The following is a 17,075-nucleotide window of genomic DNA, read 5'->3' as shown; positions in this document are numbered from 1 at the left end:
CGCCCCACTCCTCCTTTCCTATCCAACATACACGTATTCGTCGCTGGAGAACGTCTTACAGAGAGGAGAGGTTTGTTTGTTTGTGTTTGTGAGAGAGAGAGAGAGAGAGAGGGGGGGGGGAAGCGGGCTGAGCAAAAGGAAAACAACAGGCACAGACCGGCCTCGGAGATGCAGTCGGGATTGCAGCTTACTTCTAATTGCTGACCACCATGTCCACAGAGAGCTGAAGAGACGCAATGCGCCAGGCTTGCTGATGCGCGTCTGCATGGCACTGACAGGAAATCGTCTTCTCACATGGGGCTGGTAGGCGCGTGCGTATGGCGTGAGGGATACATGTACATCGTCCTGGAGAGAAAGGATGACAGCATGTGTGGAGAATGGTTGTGGGATGTGCACTATGCGGACAAGCGCAGGCAATCTTTGACAATGTTTGCGACGAACGGGTGGAATCGAGACAAGAGGGAAAAGGGACATGAATGGAAGAGAAAAAAGTGCGCGATTCTTTAAGGCGCAAACATGCACTATGGGAGAGCTTCATGTGGCCCACGACAGCGGCGGTGCTTCGCGCAAGGAGCCTGTTCTTCGAGTCTTCTCTTACCCCATGCTCACCCACGGAAGAAATGGCGCTGATCGACCCAGCGAGATGCGACGCTGCTTGGCGTCCGAGCAACACGAAGGCTGAGGACGCTTGGCCAGGGGTGAAAAAAGGGGGGGAGAGGTTACCATCATACAGTATCACCCTGCATGTTCATGTTTGACACGCTTTCAACTGCCTTGCTCTTGCCAAGGACATCCAATTCAACCGTGGGGTCTGACGAACCGGCAGAATACGTACATTTCAACTTCTAGACCGCATCCACGCGCCTCCGGAAAACCCTCCCACGCATCCCCGGCACCCCTGAATGAAGAATTATATGCAGACGCTCCACCTCGCCGCGGCCTCCTCCCTCGTGCATCACGCTGCCGGGGCCTCCCCCACTCACCACGAGCGGGGACCAAACGTTTCCCCCTCACCTACGAAGGCCTGAATGGCTTCATTTTTAAAGTCCATCGTCTCCTTGTACACAGTGTTGCCCCACCACTTGGGCGGCTCAATCTTATGCATCGATAGCGCGAAGAAGATAACGAGCGTCGCGAGCGCCAGACCGAGGTCTAGACCCGACGATGTCAGGAAGTTCAGCCGCGACCACCATCCAAAGTGGCGCTTGCGAATCCAGTAGTTGAAAGTCATCCCCACGATGCCCCAGCTGAGATAGTTCAGCGGCGTCGCCGGCGGGATGCTTCCGGCACCGCCAAAGATGAGTGGCGCCATGAGGAAGCTGAAGGGCGACTTGGGCCAGCGCTTCGCAGCAAAGTAGATGACAATGGGCACCACAGCGCCGACGCCGAAGAAGATGAAGAGGCCCGAGTAGATCTGGCCGGGGGAGAACATGCGCGCCGGGCCCAGGAGACCCCAGATGACCGACGCCGCGAAGAATACTCGCGCACCGGGGCATGTGAAGCGGTCCACCTGCTCCGGAGTGCAGACGCCCTCCACGCGCTGAAGCGCGCCGTTGAGGACGAAGATCTGGATGACGCACGAGACTGTTGTCGACACAACCTGGGCCCAGAACATGGTGCGCGGTGGGATCTTCATGTAGTGGCCAAACTTGAGATCAGCTACGAAGCTGAGCGCGCGAGACATGGTGATGTAGCCAAACGTCTTGAAACTGTACTATGGTCAGAGTGATGCCTCGCACGACAGATGGGTGGGCCATCTTACATCATCAACGCCAGCGGTCGGCCGGGCTGGATATATCCGTACACAAACTCGGTCATGACGTTGAGGCCGATCTGGTGATTCGTGACTGCCTGGATAATGCCGATCGGCACTGAGAAGAAGAAGGAAATGGCCACGGACAGCAGGAATGCCCACCAGGTCATCATGGTAGGGTATCCTAGAACGGCCACAAACCCTAGACCAAGCATCTGCATATTCGTCAACGTTGGAGCCCCCCCTCCCCGTACCTCGCTAGCTAGGTGTTTGTGTACTTACGACGGCGAAGAGAGACCAATACCACCAGCTTGGAGCCTCCTTATACTTCCTCATGAGTCTCATGTGAACATCAGGCTTCTCCTTGGCACTGTTTTGGTACTGCTGCCAGATCTGCTTTCCGTTATGCAGGTATGTGTACACAATAAGAGATGAGATGGCGGCGAACGACAGGCCGTACGACATGGCAAACGTTGTGCTGATGAACAGAGGCGAATAGTTCTTGTAGGCCTCCTCGTCCAGCGTCATGTCGGGCCTGAGGATGCGGCTCGTGTTGTACCGTTGCCCGGTGTTGTCGTAGGTGCCCGAGTCGCTCATGGGCAGGTATTGCGCGTACCAGACGCCGGTGTAGTGGAAGATGGAGCACAAGGTGATGAAGAAGAAGATGACGCCGACCATCGTGTTGGCAATGGCTTCCCTGAAAACAGTCAGAAAATGTTCGGCAACTGCGGCGAAGGTGTCTGCATGACCTACCAGGGAGGAATCAAAGGAGAACCAACGAAACCCGAAATCTGCGTCCAATCAAATGTTAGAGGCAACAGTGAGAGACCTGTCGAGCCACCGAACAGCTGATTCACAACAGGGTTTCTGGGGGCCATCCAAGTCGCAAACGCAAACACGCTCAGGCACTTGACAAAGTATCCGGGAATCCAGTAGTAGCAGAACGCTCCCAGAGTGACCAGCGCGAACCACTTGTAGCGCGGCATTCTGCCGCCGAGAATAGAGGGGTCGGGTCTGTCGCTGCGATCGTACATGGCATTCATCAGGGTCACAGACACCAAAACGCCGGGCCAGATCATGGACGCGGGATAAACTGCGAGGTCAGCCGGGATGCTTGCACAAGGGGTAAGGGGCGGCGAGAAAATCATACCGAGAAACTTCCTCAGAATACCCGCAATGCCGTATCCCAGGGATTGCGTCGAGATGGTTAGCAGCATCTGAAAGGTGAGACCAAAATCCTGCTTGTAAAAGACGAGCTGGGCCAGGATAATGTCCGTAGCATAGGCGACTGAGAAGGAAACACTAGCATCACAACGATGATGGAGTGCTCCTTTCGGTTGAAGGGACCCGGGTTCAGACTCCAGCGGATGCCAAAGGTCTCAAAAGCGTCTCGTCGGCATGACTTTGGTCCAGCCATGGCACATGGGCCATGATATGATCTGAGCGACGAGGGGGCTGATGCCAATGGACGGCGAAGCGTAGCGAGAAGAACGTGTTCATAGAGGCACCGAGGACGACAAGGAGCAAGCCGATTGTCCAGGCTCGTATGGTGTTGCAAGGCGCGTCCTCATCGTAATTTCGAACGGCGGAGCGGACTTCGGCATAAGGAGAGTCCTCCTCGTCCTCCTTGTCCATGGCGAGCTCGTCGTCGGCCACACTATCCCGCTGGGCTCCTGGTCGCGCGTCGTACTCCTCGGGGAGGGCAGGATCTAAGAGAAGTTCATGTTCGGATGCTTGCTCATCATCATCACCCACGTCGCCCTTGAATGCTCTTGACTCACCCCATTGCGAGAGACTCTGCTGTAGGTCCCCGACGGGGCCGGAGCTTTCTTGGAAGCCGGCGGCCGTCAGGCCTACGCTCTTGTCTGTCTCACGCCCACTTGCTGCAGCCTCGGCCGTGGAGGTCATCTCGTAGTCATCGTACTCAGCAGCAGCACCAGAGGCTGTCTTGGACACCCGGCTGCTTGAAGTTCGCGCCATGATAGGCGTCCCACTTGGATGGGAGATGTATACAACGAGACGATTTCCCCGCGGGCATGGAAGGCAGTGGGCTTAAATGGGGGGGTGATTCTGTTAAGCTCTGGGCGAGGAAGGGGGAAAGTGGTGGAAAAAGCTAATAGTATAGTTCGCGGCGTCGCAGAAGCCACGAATGAAGTGATTGTTGTGTTCGGAGCCAAGAGTGTCGTGGCGAAGGCTGCGCTGTAGGTACCACGCGCCGTGGGCGTGTCGCCAAAGCGGTGCTCAAGGTTTGGTGGCGGTGGTGCTTTCGTCGTCTGGAAGGCTACGTACGTCGCGTTCTACACTGTGGCCATGATATCGTCGGTGTGAGTATGGCGGAGAAGACGGCAAGTGATGGGCGAAGGAGTCTATACAAGCAGAACAGAATGCCGGACTCTGAATCGGCAAGAAGAGGCTGTCCTCTCCGGCAATTGAGATCTATGTGGTTCGCGTTCAAGATTGCAAACGAAGCTGCGATGCTGAGAGAAAAGTGTTCGATTGGTTTAAGTTGAGGTGTGGTCAATGTGTGTGTATGGCTCGAGCCGCATGAGGACGAAACGTGGCCTGGGTTAAAGCCTTGGGCTTGGACCTAGGTCTTGAGTCGTGGACAGGAGCTCTGCCAGAGATGTATGCGAAGATGTGATCAGAACATGCCGGTGGTGTTCAAAGGTAACGATACTCAATGGCTGAAGAGGAAGCCTTGAGTAGAGTCGCAGCACGATGATCGGGACAGACGACGTGGTGCTTTTGGGTAAGATGAGATGGGAAGGTGAAGCTGAGCACCGCCCCTTCCACAGACGTGTCCGATGTTTCACACTGTGCAGATGAGCTTTTTAGGGGTCTTCGGCCGCGATTCAACACGGGCTGGCCACTGTCAATACAGTGTCTAGTTCGGTTGTAGCGTTCGAGACCTGAAACTCGACCGAATCGGGCCTAGCATATTCCTTCCTTCCCGGAGCTCATCCCTGACCATCGACCTTCAAGCTCTGACGTCCCCTGCCACTGAAGGTACCTATTTTGCTTGTGAGCAAAGAGAGGCACTACACGGCAAACGCAATCGCCTCAGAGCTCTTCAGTCCAAATCCTCTTCGGCTCGTCTCACACCTCGAAAGATAGAGAGAACTCTGGCATGGCAGGATAATGCGACGTGTCGTCGTGACAGGCCTCGGCGCCATCACGCCCCTCGGGGTGGGCGTTCGCACCACCTGGTCCCGTCTCCTGGCTGGTGAGTCGGGCATCACGACCCTGCACCACCTCGAGCCGCGCCAGCGCTGGAAAGACATGACCAGCAGCGTCGCCGGCCTCGTACCGACAGAGCAATGGCGACCATCCGAGTGGCTGAACCCCACAGAGATGCGCCGCATGTCCACATTTGCCCAGTACGCCGTCGCCAGCGCCCAGATGGCCCTCGACGACGCCGACTGGCACCCGGCGAGCCACGAAGAGAAAGAGGCCACAGGCGTTTGTCTCGGGAGCGGCATTGGCAACCTCGAAGAGATCTACGACACCAGTCTGGCGTTTGACCAAGGCGTGAGCATCCCCCGCCTGTTTGGGATGGCCTTCTTTCTCTTCCACTGCGCGGGACGTGTTGAAGCTAACTCGGCGCCAGGGTTACAAGAAGGTCTCGCCGTTGTTCGTGCCCAAGATTCTCATCAACATGGCTGCCGGCCACATCTCCATGAAGCACGGTCTTCAGGGTCCCAACCACGCCGTCACTACGGCTTGCACCACGGGGGCTCACTCGATCGGCGACGCCAGCCGCTTCATCGCCTTTGGGGACGCCGACGTCATGGTCGCCGGCGGTACCGAGTCCTGCATCCACCCTCTGACCTTTGCCGGCTTCGGCAGGGCACGGTCGCTGTCGACGAGGTACAACACCGACCCCGCAGCGAGCTGTCGTCCCTTTGATGCCGGCCGCGACGGCTTTGTCGTGGCCGAGGGTTCGGCCGTCTTTGTCCTCGAAGAACTCGAGCACGCGAGGGCGCGAGGGGCCCGGATCTACGCCGAGGTCAAGGGGTACGGGTGCAGCGGGGATAGCCATCACATGACGGCGCCGCGGGAGGACGGCCATGGCGCGTTCAGGGCCATGCGGGCGGCGCTGAAGAATGCCGGCATCAGGCCGGCCGACGTTGACTACATCAACGCCCACGCCACGGGGACCCAGATCGGAGACGCTGCCGAGGCGTCCGCCATTCGGACACTCATGATGGGCGACGAGGGCGTCGCCGACGAGTCTGAGGTGACTGTCAGCAGCACGAAGGGTGCTGTCGGGCACTTGCTGGGGGCGGCCGGCGCTGTGGAGGCGATGTTTTCTGTTCTGTCGGTCAAGGAGGTGAGCGGCCAGCCAGCCACTGCGGAAACGCAGGCAGTGTATGCTGACAATCTACGCAGAACCTCCGTCCCGCCAACGTTGAATCTTGAGAACCCCAATGTTGGGCCGAAACTGAACTATGTGCCGCTCAAGACGCAGGAAAAGGAGGTCAAGGTTGCCATGTCGAACAGCTTTGGATTCGGCGGCACGAATGCTTCCTTGGTATTTGCCAAGTACCAGTGATGCACTTGGAGGGATCCCATGTAAAACCTCTGTATCATCCTGTATTATTCTGTACACCAACCAACCTAACACAACAAAACCAACTTTACATGACTGCTCTTCGATGCCTCTCTCGCCCGCTTCAGGCGATGCAACCCCCACGAAGACCCTGATCGCCCCCACCCAAGACAACATGTGCACAGCACCAACAGTAGCATCGGTGACCCGTGCACGCGCTTCGATCCGTAGTTTCGCCGGCGCTAGCATGTGCTGGGAAATGGGGTTTCCAGCTCCAGAAAGTCGATGCGTTCATGAACTTTTTTAGATGCATGACGTTCAGACACGCCGAATAGTGGTCACGACTCTCCTCCTTCAACCCCCACCAACACCATCATTTCGCCCCCCGTCTCTCGAAGGTTGAAAGCCACGGGAGCTTGAATCGAACGACAGTCCCTTGTATATGCCATATCACGCCCAGCACACCGCAACAATGGCCTGCCAAAGCTGCAGGCAGCACACTCGGCTCCTCGCCAGGAGCCTCCGCGCTACGGCCGATTTCTACCCAGCCGCCTTGACGACACTGACAAGAGCGACGACGACGACGACGACGACGACGACGACAGCGAGTCCGACATCAACAGCCTCCTCCCCCGCTGCGTCCACGAGACGACGACCCTTCAGCAGCTCCGCGTGGCGTCGCGCCGCCAAGGCCCCCACGCGACCATCAGCGCCCGCCTCGTCCGTCGGCCCAGGCACCCCCGGCACCGCCCCTGACGAGCAGACGGGCCCCGTCTCGGGCGCCCTCGCCGGCGCCCTGCGCGGCAAGTTCCAGCCCAACCTCGGCGGGAACCCCTACGTCCTCAGCAACCAGCTCGACAAGCTGTACAAGGTCTGCGCCGCGCCCGCCGCCTACACCATCGCCGAGGACCTTCGCAAGGCCGACAACGTGCCCAAGACGGACGACGGCGAGGAGCTCGGCACCCCTCACGGGCCGTGGCTGCAGAGTGAGTTTTCTTTTGTTCCCCTCCTTCGATCCTCTCCCCCAATCTCCCTTACCTTCAACGACACGGCAAGCTGATCCATGACAACAAAAAAAAGTCTTCAACCTGTCGCCCTCGTTCAGCTCGTGGTCCCACGTCACCATGCTGCACATGTACCTCATCATTGCGCGCATGCGCTGCCTGGACCGCGACGCGGCGCGCACGATGCAGGCCCAGTTCGTCGACAACTTCTTCTTCGACTGCGAGCGCGTCATGCACCTGAACCACGGCATGACGTCGTCGGCCCTGCGCCAGCGCTACCTCAAGGACATCTTCATGCAGTGGCGGGGCCTCATCGCCGCCTACGACGAGGGGCTCGCCAAGAAGAGCGACAAGGTCCTCGCCGCCGCCGTCTGGCGGAACCTGTTCAAGGCCCGCGAGGACACCGACCTCCGGAGCCTGGCCGCCGTTGTCGCCTGGATGCGCGCCACGCTGCGTGACCTCGAGGGCATGGCTGTCGACGAGATTGTCGCGCGGTCGGCCGGCGTCTTCCTGCGGGATCCGAGGGGCATGTTCAAGCTCGTTGACGAGCCGAGCGCCGCGCTCAAGGGCGTCTTCAAGGACGGTGAGGCTGCTGAGGCGCCCCAGCCGGACGCCGTCAAGGCGTGAAGCTGACGTCTGCATCATCACACATACGGGGCGTTCCTAGCATGCCCTTCAAACTGTGCCTCGGATTTTCTCTGGGAGAAGCTTCGGATCCCGTCATAGGCCAGGATTCTATGTACTATGTATCACCAGCTCATCACAATACATGTAACCATAGTGTACAATGCTAAATATGCCCTCATGTTGAAACACGGGCTAACAAGCACCAAGGTCATACAGATGGCTCACTTTGGTATCCGACGGCTATGCATGCATGGTCTCTCATAAACTTCGTATTGCCTCGTTGACCGAGTCCTACCGCAGCTCTACCGACGGAAAGTATCTCGGCCCCGCGAACCCCTTGGCTATCACAGCCTGAATGTCGATGTTGCTCGACGATTCACGATGTGGACTCCACATCTTTAATAGAATGAACCGCCCCGACACGGGCGGATCGAAGCGTATTGTACACTTGCTCTTATCCTTCTCGATGAAAAACTTGGCATGAGGCACCATCAAGTCACTGGACCCGGCGCTGGCCTCGTGCGCTACCTGGTGGTGTGCGTTGGCAGCTTCGGCTAGTGTCATGTTCTGCGTGTCGCGCCGTCGGGCCGCAGGCGACCACGCATCCACGAGGCCGTACTCGTCTTGCGCAAAGGGGTTGCCCTCGTCGCTACTGTCGCTCTCAAAAGGCAGAGAACCGATCCGGTTGGGGGGCCGTCGATAGAACATATTCGTCATGGGTTCATCGCTTTCTTCCTCGTCGCATTCCGTAGTTATGTTGAACGGCGGCGGGTCAGTGGCAAAGTCGGGCGGCATCTGCGCCGTGCTTTGGTTGTCCTCTTCGTCATCAGAATAGTTATGGAGAGGCCTCGTGCGCAGCCGCGTCCGCGTGACGGTCGTACCATCATCATTGTGACGTATCGATATGATGGGCGCCAGAGCGCGCGGGTCCCGGGTACGCCCAGATCGGGAGGGCGCATACTGTATCTGATACTGAGTCGTTCGGGCGAGCAGATCGTCCTGGTTCATGGAGACAAAGATCATTCCCTCGCGCACACTGCGAACAGTGTTAGCCTTCATGGGGGAGTCAGTCCGAGGTCAGTCACTTACGGCGACGAGTAGTTGCATGACCCGGGCGCCTTGATGACCAGCTCCTTGAGACTGAAGACGGTTGCCCCCTGATGCCTCAGAACAATGTTGCACTTGCTAGACTTGGTGCAATACACGGTCGGGTCATTCTTGAGGATGTTTTCGTATGCGTAGGAGGACTCATTGGCGAAGAGCCCGCCGTCGCAGCTGACGATTTCCATGGTCAATTCGCCCGGTTCGACTTGTCCATACCGGCCGTATCGGAATCCTTTGAAGCTTGGAGCGATTCTGTCCGAGTCTAACTTGCGTCGCTTGGGGCGACGGCTGTCGTCGGCGTATTCGGGCGGTCGTAGAACTGGAGACAAATGGCCGGGCGAATTCATGGAGGGATGGGACGGGGCCGAGGGCGAAAATGTCTGCTGAGGGCGGCGATTCCACATGGCTCTCACCGAGTCGAGATCGTCGTCCTCATCCTCGGGGGCTGAGATGGCCAGCCTCGACGACCCTCTGCCGCTCTGGGGTCCGCCTAGAGGGTGCATCCTCATGGGGGGAATGCGACGACGAGTGCGCCTCTGGTCGTCGTCATCGTCGGCCCAAGGGTCTGAGAGGTAGTTTCGTGAGTTGTCCTGGTTCGCCATGGGGTCGAGCTCTTGGGCTGCGTTACGCTGAATGTCCCGATGGTGCTCAAGGAAACGAACGGTACTGGCGCTGGCGGGGTTGTAAAGGCGGTTTGGGGCGGTCAAGTATTCAGAGTCACTCAGTAGTTCGTGATATTCTGCTTCAAACGCCCTGTCAGCAGCCTGTTGCCGACTTCGTAAGCGGGCTCGGTCGGTCCCGGTGACGGTATTTGGTGCGAGGAGGGGGAAGAGGTGGTCGGCAACGGGGTGGCTGAGAGTGGTTCCGGGAGGTGCTGTCGAGGCGTCGATGGTCCGTCGAACCCAAGCCAAGTCGGCTCTCAGCGGTGGTAGTCGTCAATCCGAGGGAAGGGGTGGAAAGTCGGTATCTTGTGAATCTCGTGTTTGCCAGTGGTCGGAAGCCGGTGGCGGCATTCTTTGGTCGGGGCGGGGTCAGCTGGACAGAGAGGACGGGCAGAGCGAGCCGATGCTGTGTGCCTCTCGGAAGACTATGAGGTGTGAGAGATGTCTGCGGTCGGGCGTGGTGGCATAGCCAGGGCGATGCTTGACGTGATCTCGACTCGGAGCCTGAGAGAGGGTGGGAGATTGCGGTGACGAGCGGTGGGATCGGTAGACGTCAGGGCGCCTCGAGTTGAACGAGGTGCACCCTCCACTTTCAGGACGCCGATACCTACCTACTTACCCACCCAGGTAGGTGGTGAGTGACTGATGGCGGGCGGAGGGCCAAGTGCGAGCGTGGGCGAGTAGGCGTGTACGGCGTCTAGCTAGAAGGGGCTAGTGACGACTGTACCATGTGTGTCAGATGCACCCCTGCGCAGATTGGGACATGGTCGAGGCGCAGGTTCTCGACTCAGATGCTGAAGGCAGGTCGATGCCGTAGGTACACGGCAAGAGGCCTGTTGCTTCGGGACGAGCGAAGTGGATGAGCCTCGTTCTTCGATGTGAACCAGCCGTGCTACGATGCCATTGCCAAGGTCATGCTGCCATTGTCAAGGCCCTCCTGCCATGCGTGCGTGAGTCCCACCGCGTCCCTCTCCGAAGTCGTGCAAGAGTCCTGGCACTCATTGTGCCTGCCATCTTCGGCACTGCTTGCCTCGTGATCTCAAACGCACCTTCCCAAGGAGAACGTGGCAGGCAGGCAAGGTGCGTACCTCTGCTGCCTCTTCCTTGTTGAGATGGAAGGTGCTTGCAAAGAGACCTCCAGGAAGGGAAGCAACAACGGGCCCCCATATACGTCATCCAGTCACGGCCAAGCGGTATCTCGGAAGCCGCCAGGTGGCCCCGCTTAGCGCAACTGACCCAGATGGGCTGCCCCAGCCGGGCCCGTGCCTGTGGCTCGTCCAGGTACAAACCAATAGACACCAATGAAGGGCCTCCGCTGCAAACGCGACAAGTCGATCGACACCATGTCTTGACCATTTCTTCGCCGTATTCGTCTCGCCATCACAGTCACCAACACAAGCATCCAGCACCTCCCTCCACCCTCAAGGGGCTATTAAGGCCAACAAGTGCGCTCAAGTCGATGACCAGGCCATCATTGAGGATTGGTAGCGAGGCAACTGCCATCTGTCTGACCCGAGCTCCTCAACGCTCACTCATCCCTCGTGGAAGCTCACCCAGCCTGACACTGGGTCACCAAACGAATCGGCGCAACAGTATTCCGGATATCACAGCCTAGGCTCCCCGAGAAGTTGCAGGAGGCATAGAGTCATAGGGGCCTTTCCCATTTCACATCGGCGAACATCCCGAACCTTGACCGACAAGTCACTTGCGTTTCCGCGACTTCTCCACTCGAAGGACCGTGGTCTTCCACCTTCCATCTCACCACAGCCGCTACCATGAACCCTTCAGCAGACATGAACAACAACCCTCCGCAGGATCTCCCTGTCGACCTGAGCCAGAACTTTCATGCCGCCGCGATGGATCAGGTCCTTCCCGAGGCTCTCCAGGAAGTCGCACCAGGCGCCATACCTGAGATTCTTCCCGGCATGCTGCCCACTGGCGAAATGTTCATGCCTCAACTGGTACAGACACAACAACACTTTGGCCCGAGCCAACACCTATTTCAAGCGAACGGCGTCATCCCCCCGATGCCGCACAACGCCATCAGCGCTGGTAAGCGAAGCACCTGCCCTCGTCCTGCGGCTGTCGAGCATGCGCTGACCCATCTAGATGAAATCGCCCTCTACGACCGCCAGATTCGCCTTTGGGGTATGAAGGCCCAGGAGAAGATTCGCGGCGCCAACATCCTACTCATCACCATGAAGGCCCTCGCAAACGAAGTGGCCAAGAACCTCGTCCTCGCAGGCATCGGCTCCCTGACCATCTGTGACGGTGACGTTGTCACCGAGGCCGATCTCGGCTCCCAGTTCTTCCTTGCCGCCGACCACTCGCTCGTCGGCCAGAATCGCGCCCAAGCCGCCGCTCCCGCCGTGCAGAAGATGAACCCCCGCGTCGTTGTTCACGCCGACGCCGAACGTGTTCAGACCAAGGGGTCGAGCTACTTTTCAGCCTTTGACATTGTCATCGCCACGGACCTCGACTCCTTCACCCTGAACATTGTCAACACAGCGACTCGCCTGCACAACAAGGCATTCTACGCTGCCGGCTGCCACGGCCTCTACGGTTTCATCTTTGCCGACCTCATCGAGCACGATTACGTCATCCAAAGAGAACTCAGTAACGTCGCCACCAAGCTCGGGTCCGAGACTCGCACCCGCAGCGTTGTCGATGTCCAGACGAAGAAGGAAGGCGGAAAGACCATCGAGTCCGTCACCAAGCGCGAGCTCTACTCAACGTGGTACCTCGCCAGCGACGTCGTCGCATCTCTGCCCCGCGAGTACACCCAGACGCCCCGCCGCAAGCGCGCCGTCACCCCCGCCCTCTCCTGTCTCCGCGCTCTCTGGGAGTTCCAAACGCTGAGCGGCGGGCGCCTGCCAGGGCACACGAAGGAGGACCTCGGCCTCTTCACCAAGCTGGCGACGGCGCAGCACGCGCAGCTGGGCCTCCTCTCCGAGACGCTCCGTTCCGAGACGCTGCGCAGCTTCCTTCAGAGCCTGGGCGGTGAGATGGCGCCCGTCGCGGCCATCCTCGGCGGCCAGCTCGCGCAGGATGTCATCAACGTCCTCGGCCAGACGCAGCAGCCCATCCAGAACACGGTCGTGTTTGACGGAAACACCATGGAGGCAAATGTCTACCCGCTTCACCCCCCGGGCGCCCTGGGCCGCGGCCTCCTGTCTGAGAGCATGCCCGCCGCCCTGCCCAACGGTGGCGTGGCGCTCGGGGACCCGGGCATGATGATGCCCATGTCGATGGATGGGATGGACTTTGTCGGCGCGGCGCCCGTGGTGACACAGTAGAGGTCTGCGACAAGGGGCACGAACGAAACTGGCATCCCGGAAACACGCGCCACTTGTTGAAAGGGGGGCGGGAGACATGCCAGACGACCAAGGTGGTCACATGACGCTGCACGGCGCAGGCGAGAGGCGAGGCCGGGAAGATATCAAGGATATGATAGAAGAAGATAAAAGGGGCGCAGGGCAGATTTCTAATCTGCATAATAGTAACTTGGTTCCGTCGACAGCATGCGAGGTCTGTGAAATACCTGTGACATCTTCATTCATATTGACTCGCATCCGCGAATGCATGCCATGCAATGTCAACTCCCGCTTCGACTTTACTCTCTCGAGTCCCCGCCGGGCGTCGGGGCCAAAATAACAAACTGTCACAGGTGCAACATGACGTCACAAGGGGCGATGCAGTCATTTTCTTTTCTTAACGTCTTTCATTCCGCAGGCATACCAGCCTCTTGCACACGGAGGTGCCTATGCAGCAAAGAAAACACACAAAAAACCCAAAGCCGTCTCTGACTCCCTGTATCACACTAAAAAGAAAAGCAGAAGAAGAAGAAGAAGAAAGCAAGGTGCAGCGAGAGGAGCTCCCGCGCACCGCTTCGTTTCTGGGTTGCGGAGGGGGGGAACCACTGAACAATGTGCAGAGGCCACGATGCCTCGGGGTGTTGTTCACAAGTTGTGCCCCCCCCACCAATGCACGTTGCCTTTCGGTCTCGTCGACATGTCGTTCTCCGCCTTGAGACTGTCATCGCCGGAGACCATTCGCGTATCCATCCGTCCGTCGGGAAAGGGAAGAGGCCCGCCCTCATGCCATATCCGGACGATAAGCTGAAGAAATATAATGCTGGACGCACCCTTGTCCCCATGAATACGGGGACGAAGGGCGAGAGGGAAATGATCCTATGCCGCGCCCATGGTGATACACAAAAAATGTCAAAACCAACGCCTCGCTGTGTGTGTGTGTCAAGGTTCGCCGCGGACCACATCGTTTTGGTTCTTGGTCACGCTCTCCATACTCGCGCTCTACCCCAGTTCGCTCAGCCCGTGATCGTCCTCGGCTTTCGGGGTCGCAAACCGTATCGATTTGCCCGTGGCGGAGAGGCATCTGCCTCCGCCCCAATGATTGGCCGAGGGGCTGTCTTTGGAGCAGCGTTCCCCACAACTTTCTCTACCGACTGAATGGCAGCCGAGATGAGTGCCTTGCTCGCCCTCTTCGGAATCTTGGGGGCTGTCGTCTTGAGAGTTTTCAGGGCACTCTGCGCTGTTCTCCTCGAGCGCCGTTTGGAGCTCTTTTGGTCGGCATTTTTAGCCGGCATACTTTCAATAATAGTTTTGGGAGTCGTCTCCCCATTATACTCGGGCTTCATTGCAGTGATCTCGTCCGGAGCACGGGGAATGCGAGCCGGTCGAAGCGCTCCGACGTCGTCGTTCCTCTAATTCGAACCACGCCGGTCTTGGGCTGGCATGCTGTGGCGCCCCTTTTGCTGCCACTGATTCCATGATCGAACAGTCTGTGGGCCGCGGGCCGGCGGCTGCTCGGTGGGCGTGTAGTCTTTGATATTGTCCCCGGGAACATACTGGACAGTTCGGAGCTCCTGCGATTGACCGTGGCCCTGTCGGTGCGCGGGCAGCGGCGCCGGGGCGAGCTCTCGGTATCGCCCGGCATTGTTGGGCGTAGATGATGCGCTTCCCCCCTTGCCGTCAAAGTTGGGTCCACCAAATGGCTGAAGTGTGAACGGCATCATAGAAGGACTCTCGCCCATCGGCTGTGTGGGAGAGGGCGCAATGTTTGCGTAGGAGGAGGAGTAGCTTTGGGTACCGTATGGCGACGGCATGGCATGGCTGGTGCTGATACCAGGGAACGGGTAGCTCCCGGACCCGTGAGAAGGTGCACCAGACTGCATGCGAGAAAATGGCGTGTCCTGGCTATGCCGACCTCCGCCGTAAGGGTAAGCCCCGTTGCTGTTATCTGCGTGGCTCTGCTGTTGAGGCCGTAACGGAGGAAGGGATGGCGACCTGTGGTCTAGATGAGGGTTGGAGAATGGCATTCGCGAAGCCGGTGGTGGACGAGGCTGGGAGCTATAGGTGGGTTGGTGTCGCCCGTAGCCGATCGGATGAGGATCAGGCTGCACGGACAACCTAGAGTCGATGTCCAATCGGGGGTCGATAACCCCATAGTGGACTTGGGGTGAATCATGATATGACCGCATGGACGAGATCTCGATGGGGCGGGCGGGAGCCGTTTCCTGGTGCATGATGGACCGTATCGGCGTTGGTTCGATAAGGTGACTGGATGACTGGCGCCCCCGACCACGAACCGGCGTTTCCATGAGAAGAGGGCCATCATGGTGCAGAGCGCCAGGGTGGAAGGACCCGCGCAGAGAAGACTCCTCAATCGGTGGCAGTGACACGGAAGATACGGGATCCTGCCTGAGGTGACCGAGCAGCTTGCTCGGTGCTTCGTCATGGGTCCTGCGAAGAGGAGTAGGCTGATCCTCCATAATGTGAGCGAGCGAGTGTCGCTTCTCCGGCGGCGCCTCCGTCTCGAGCATGTCGTCCTCTCTCGAGCGCTTGGCGGCTCGCCCGATGGCGGGAGCTGCTGTAGGAGCAGCAGCAGCAGCAGCAACCGGCTGGTTAAGAGGGGCTGCCGCGCACAGGTCGGCGAGAGCCGACAGAGCCAGGGTGTCAGGTACCTGAGGAGGTGGCTGCACCGCAGGGGCGTGCTCGATGAGCATGTCGCGAATGGCATCGTACCTTCTGATGGGACGTGTTGCAGCCGTCTCGGGCGGCGCCGTTGGAGCCACTTTGGGCTCTTCTGTTGACAGGGCGGCCTCGCAGAGGCTGGCCAGGCCTTTCGAATTGGCTGCGGAGGCGTTGTTGGGGATGAACTGTGCTGGCTCGGGAGTGGCACGTGCTGATTCTTCAAACTCGGACTGTCTAGCCGATTCGATGATGGCCATCTGCTCCCGCTGCGCTTCTATCTCAGCGCGGATCTTCTTGAGATCCATCGTCTCGGGCGTCTCAAGCTGGTCCGCATCTATGCCATCACGCTCACAGACTGCTGCGAGAAGAGAGGCGCAATGCCTGTGCAACTCCTTGTCTCGGTTCTTCAGCTCGGTGCTGATGGTTTGGAATGCCCGCGAGGCGTGGAGGGTCTTGCCGCTGGGGGTCAGGTAAACGACAGGCTTATTCCTGATCTCATCGGTCTTGGGGGACTCGGCATCGTTCTTGCTCTGAGGAAGGAAGTAGCCGTAACGAGGATGCAGCTGGTGCTTTTCGACGACTTCCTGGTCCATGTCTTCCTCAACCGCAGCGCGAGCATCATGTCTGGCAAGCATGGGATCGTAGTGCCACGTATTGGTATCATTGTGACCGTAGTACTTGCCTCTTTTGGCCAGGGTCGCAGAACGCGTGGGATCGTTGGTCGAATCGCGATAGCCGATCTCGATGGGATCGAGCTCCCACGATGGAGGCACGATGATGCGGTTGTTGATGAGTTTTTGGTCCTTGATCTCTTGCTTTGTGGGAACCCTGTTCACCTGGCGGCAGCCATACTCGTCGGGTGGCGACACCCAGGCCGGAAGAGCAGGCTCACGGTCCTTGGGGGCCACGGGAGCGGTGCCGTTGGCATTCTCCGGGACCGGGGTGCTTTCGCTCGACTGCTGCTCCGAGGTGTCGGCGTCCACGGTGGGCTGGGCAGAGAGCATGCTCTGCGTGTGCTTGACGGGCGCCACTGGCTGGTCCTTGGCCCTGCGCTTTGGCTGAGCCTTTGTTGGTGCCTTGCCTTTGGTGAAGGTTTCCGGCTCAGGCTCAGCAACAGCCGGAGCAGGCGCCCACGCAGCAAGGCGGCCGTAATAGGCCTCTGTGCCCTCGACAAGCTGAGGATAGGGGACGAGGTGGCCATTGTGGTAAACCTCGTAGGGGCCGAACTCATCGATCTCCTTGTCTGTCAATTGCTTGTAGAGATATTTCTCATCCGGGGTCTGCTTCCGAGTCAGTCGCGAAGTTTTGGCAGTATAAGAAAGAGGCATGGAAAGGGGATACGTACATCGATCGGCAGACCGTTCTCCCAGAGCTCTTCGAGGA

The 17,075-nt window shown here is 58.8% G+C and overlaps 6 protein-coding genes across 6 annotated transcripts; 3 read left to right on the top strand and 3 right to left on the bottom strand.

The window, feature by feature from the left end:
* Positions 1–725: 725 nt before the first annotated feature.
* Positions 726–3,733, bottom strand: VDBG_08749 (sexual differentiation process protein isp4; the record flags this gene model as incomplete). The annotated part of the gene is made up of 6 exons (XM_003000907.1): positions 726–811; positions 1,015–1,709; positions 1,763–1,968; positions 2,036–2,450; positions 2,507–3,041; positions 3,157–3,733. The coding sequence occupies 6 exons, from the start codon at positions 3,731–3,733 to the stop codon at positions 726–728; spliced, it is 2,514 nt and encodes an 837-aa protein (XP_003000953.1).
* A 738-nt stretch (positions 3,734–4,471) lies between these two features.
* VDBG_08748 (3-oxoacyl-[acyl-carrier-protein] synthase) lies at positions 4,472–6,305 on the top strand (the record flags this gene model as incomplete). Its single annotated transcript, XM_003000906.1, has 3 exons — positions 4,472–4,502; positions 4,914–5,281; positions 5,361–6,305. 3 exons carry the CDS (start codon positions 4,472–4,474, stop codon positions 6,303–6,305), a joined length of 1,344 nt encoding a protein of 447 aa, XP_003000952.1.
* Positions 6,306–6,774: 469 nt separating this feature from the next.
* Positions 6,775–7,933, top strand: VDBG_08747 (CBP3; the record flags this gene model as incomplete). Its single annotated transcript, XM_003000905.1, has 2 exons — positions 6,775–7,288; positions 7,383–7,933. The coding sequence occupies 2 exons, from the start codon at positions 6,775–6,777 to the stop codon at positions 7,931–7,933; spliced, it is 1,065 nt and encodes a 354-aa protein (XP_003000951.1).
* A 291-nt stretch (positions 7,934–8,224) lies between these two features.
* Positions 8,225–9,639, bottom strand: VDBG_08746 (conserved hypothetical protein; the record flags this gene model as incomplete). Its single annotated transcript, XM_003000904.1, has 2 exons — positions 8,225–8,969; positions 9,023–9,639. The coding sequence occupies 2 exons, from the start codon at positions 9,637–9,639 to the stop codon at positions 8,225–8,227; spliced, it is 1,362 nt and encodes a 453-aa protein (XP_003000950.1).
* A 1,835-nt stretch (positions 9,640–11,474) lies between these two features.
* Positions 11,475–12,995, top strand: VDBG_08745 (DNA damage tolerance protein rad31; the record flags this gene model as incomplete). The annotated part of the gene is made up of 2 exons (XM_003000903.1): positions 11,475–11,751; positions 11,809–12,995. 2 exons carry the CDS (start codon positions 11,475–11,477, stop codon positions 12,993–12,995), a joined length of 1,464 nt encoding a protein of 487 aa, XP_003000949.1.
* A 1,427-nt stretch (positions 12,996–14,422) lies between these two features.
* On the bottom strand, positions 14,423–17,020 carry VDBG_08744 (predicted protein; the record flags this gene model as incomplete). The annotated part of the gene is made up of 1 exon (XM_003000902.1): positions 14,423–17,020. The coding sequence occupies one exon, from the start codon at positions 17,018–17,020 to the stop codon at positions 14,423–14,425; it is 2,598 nt and encodes an 865-aa protein (XP_003000948.1).
* Positions 17,021–17,075: the final 55 nt, after the last annotated feature.

Source organism: Verticillium alfalfae, genomic scaffold, assembly GCF_000150825.1.
Source record: "Verticillium alfalfae VaMs.102 supercont1.13 genomic scaffold, whole genome shotgun sequence".
Classification (NCBI taxonomy): Eukaryota; Fungi; Ascomycota; class Sordariomycetes; order Glomerellales; family Plectosphaerellaceae; genus Verticillium; species Verticillium alfalfae.
This window is presented reverse-complemented; position numbering and strand designations above follow the sequence as displayed.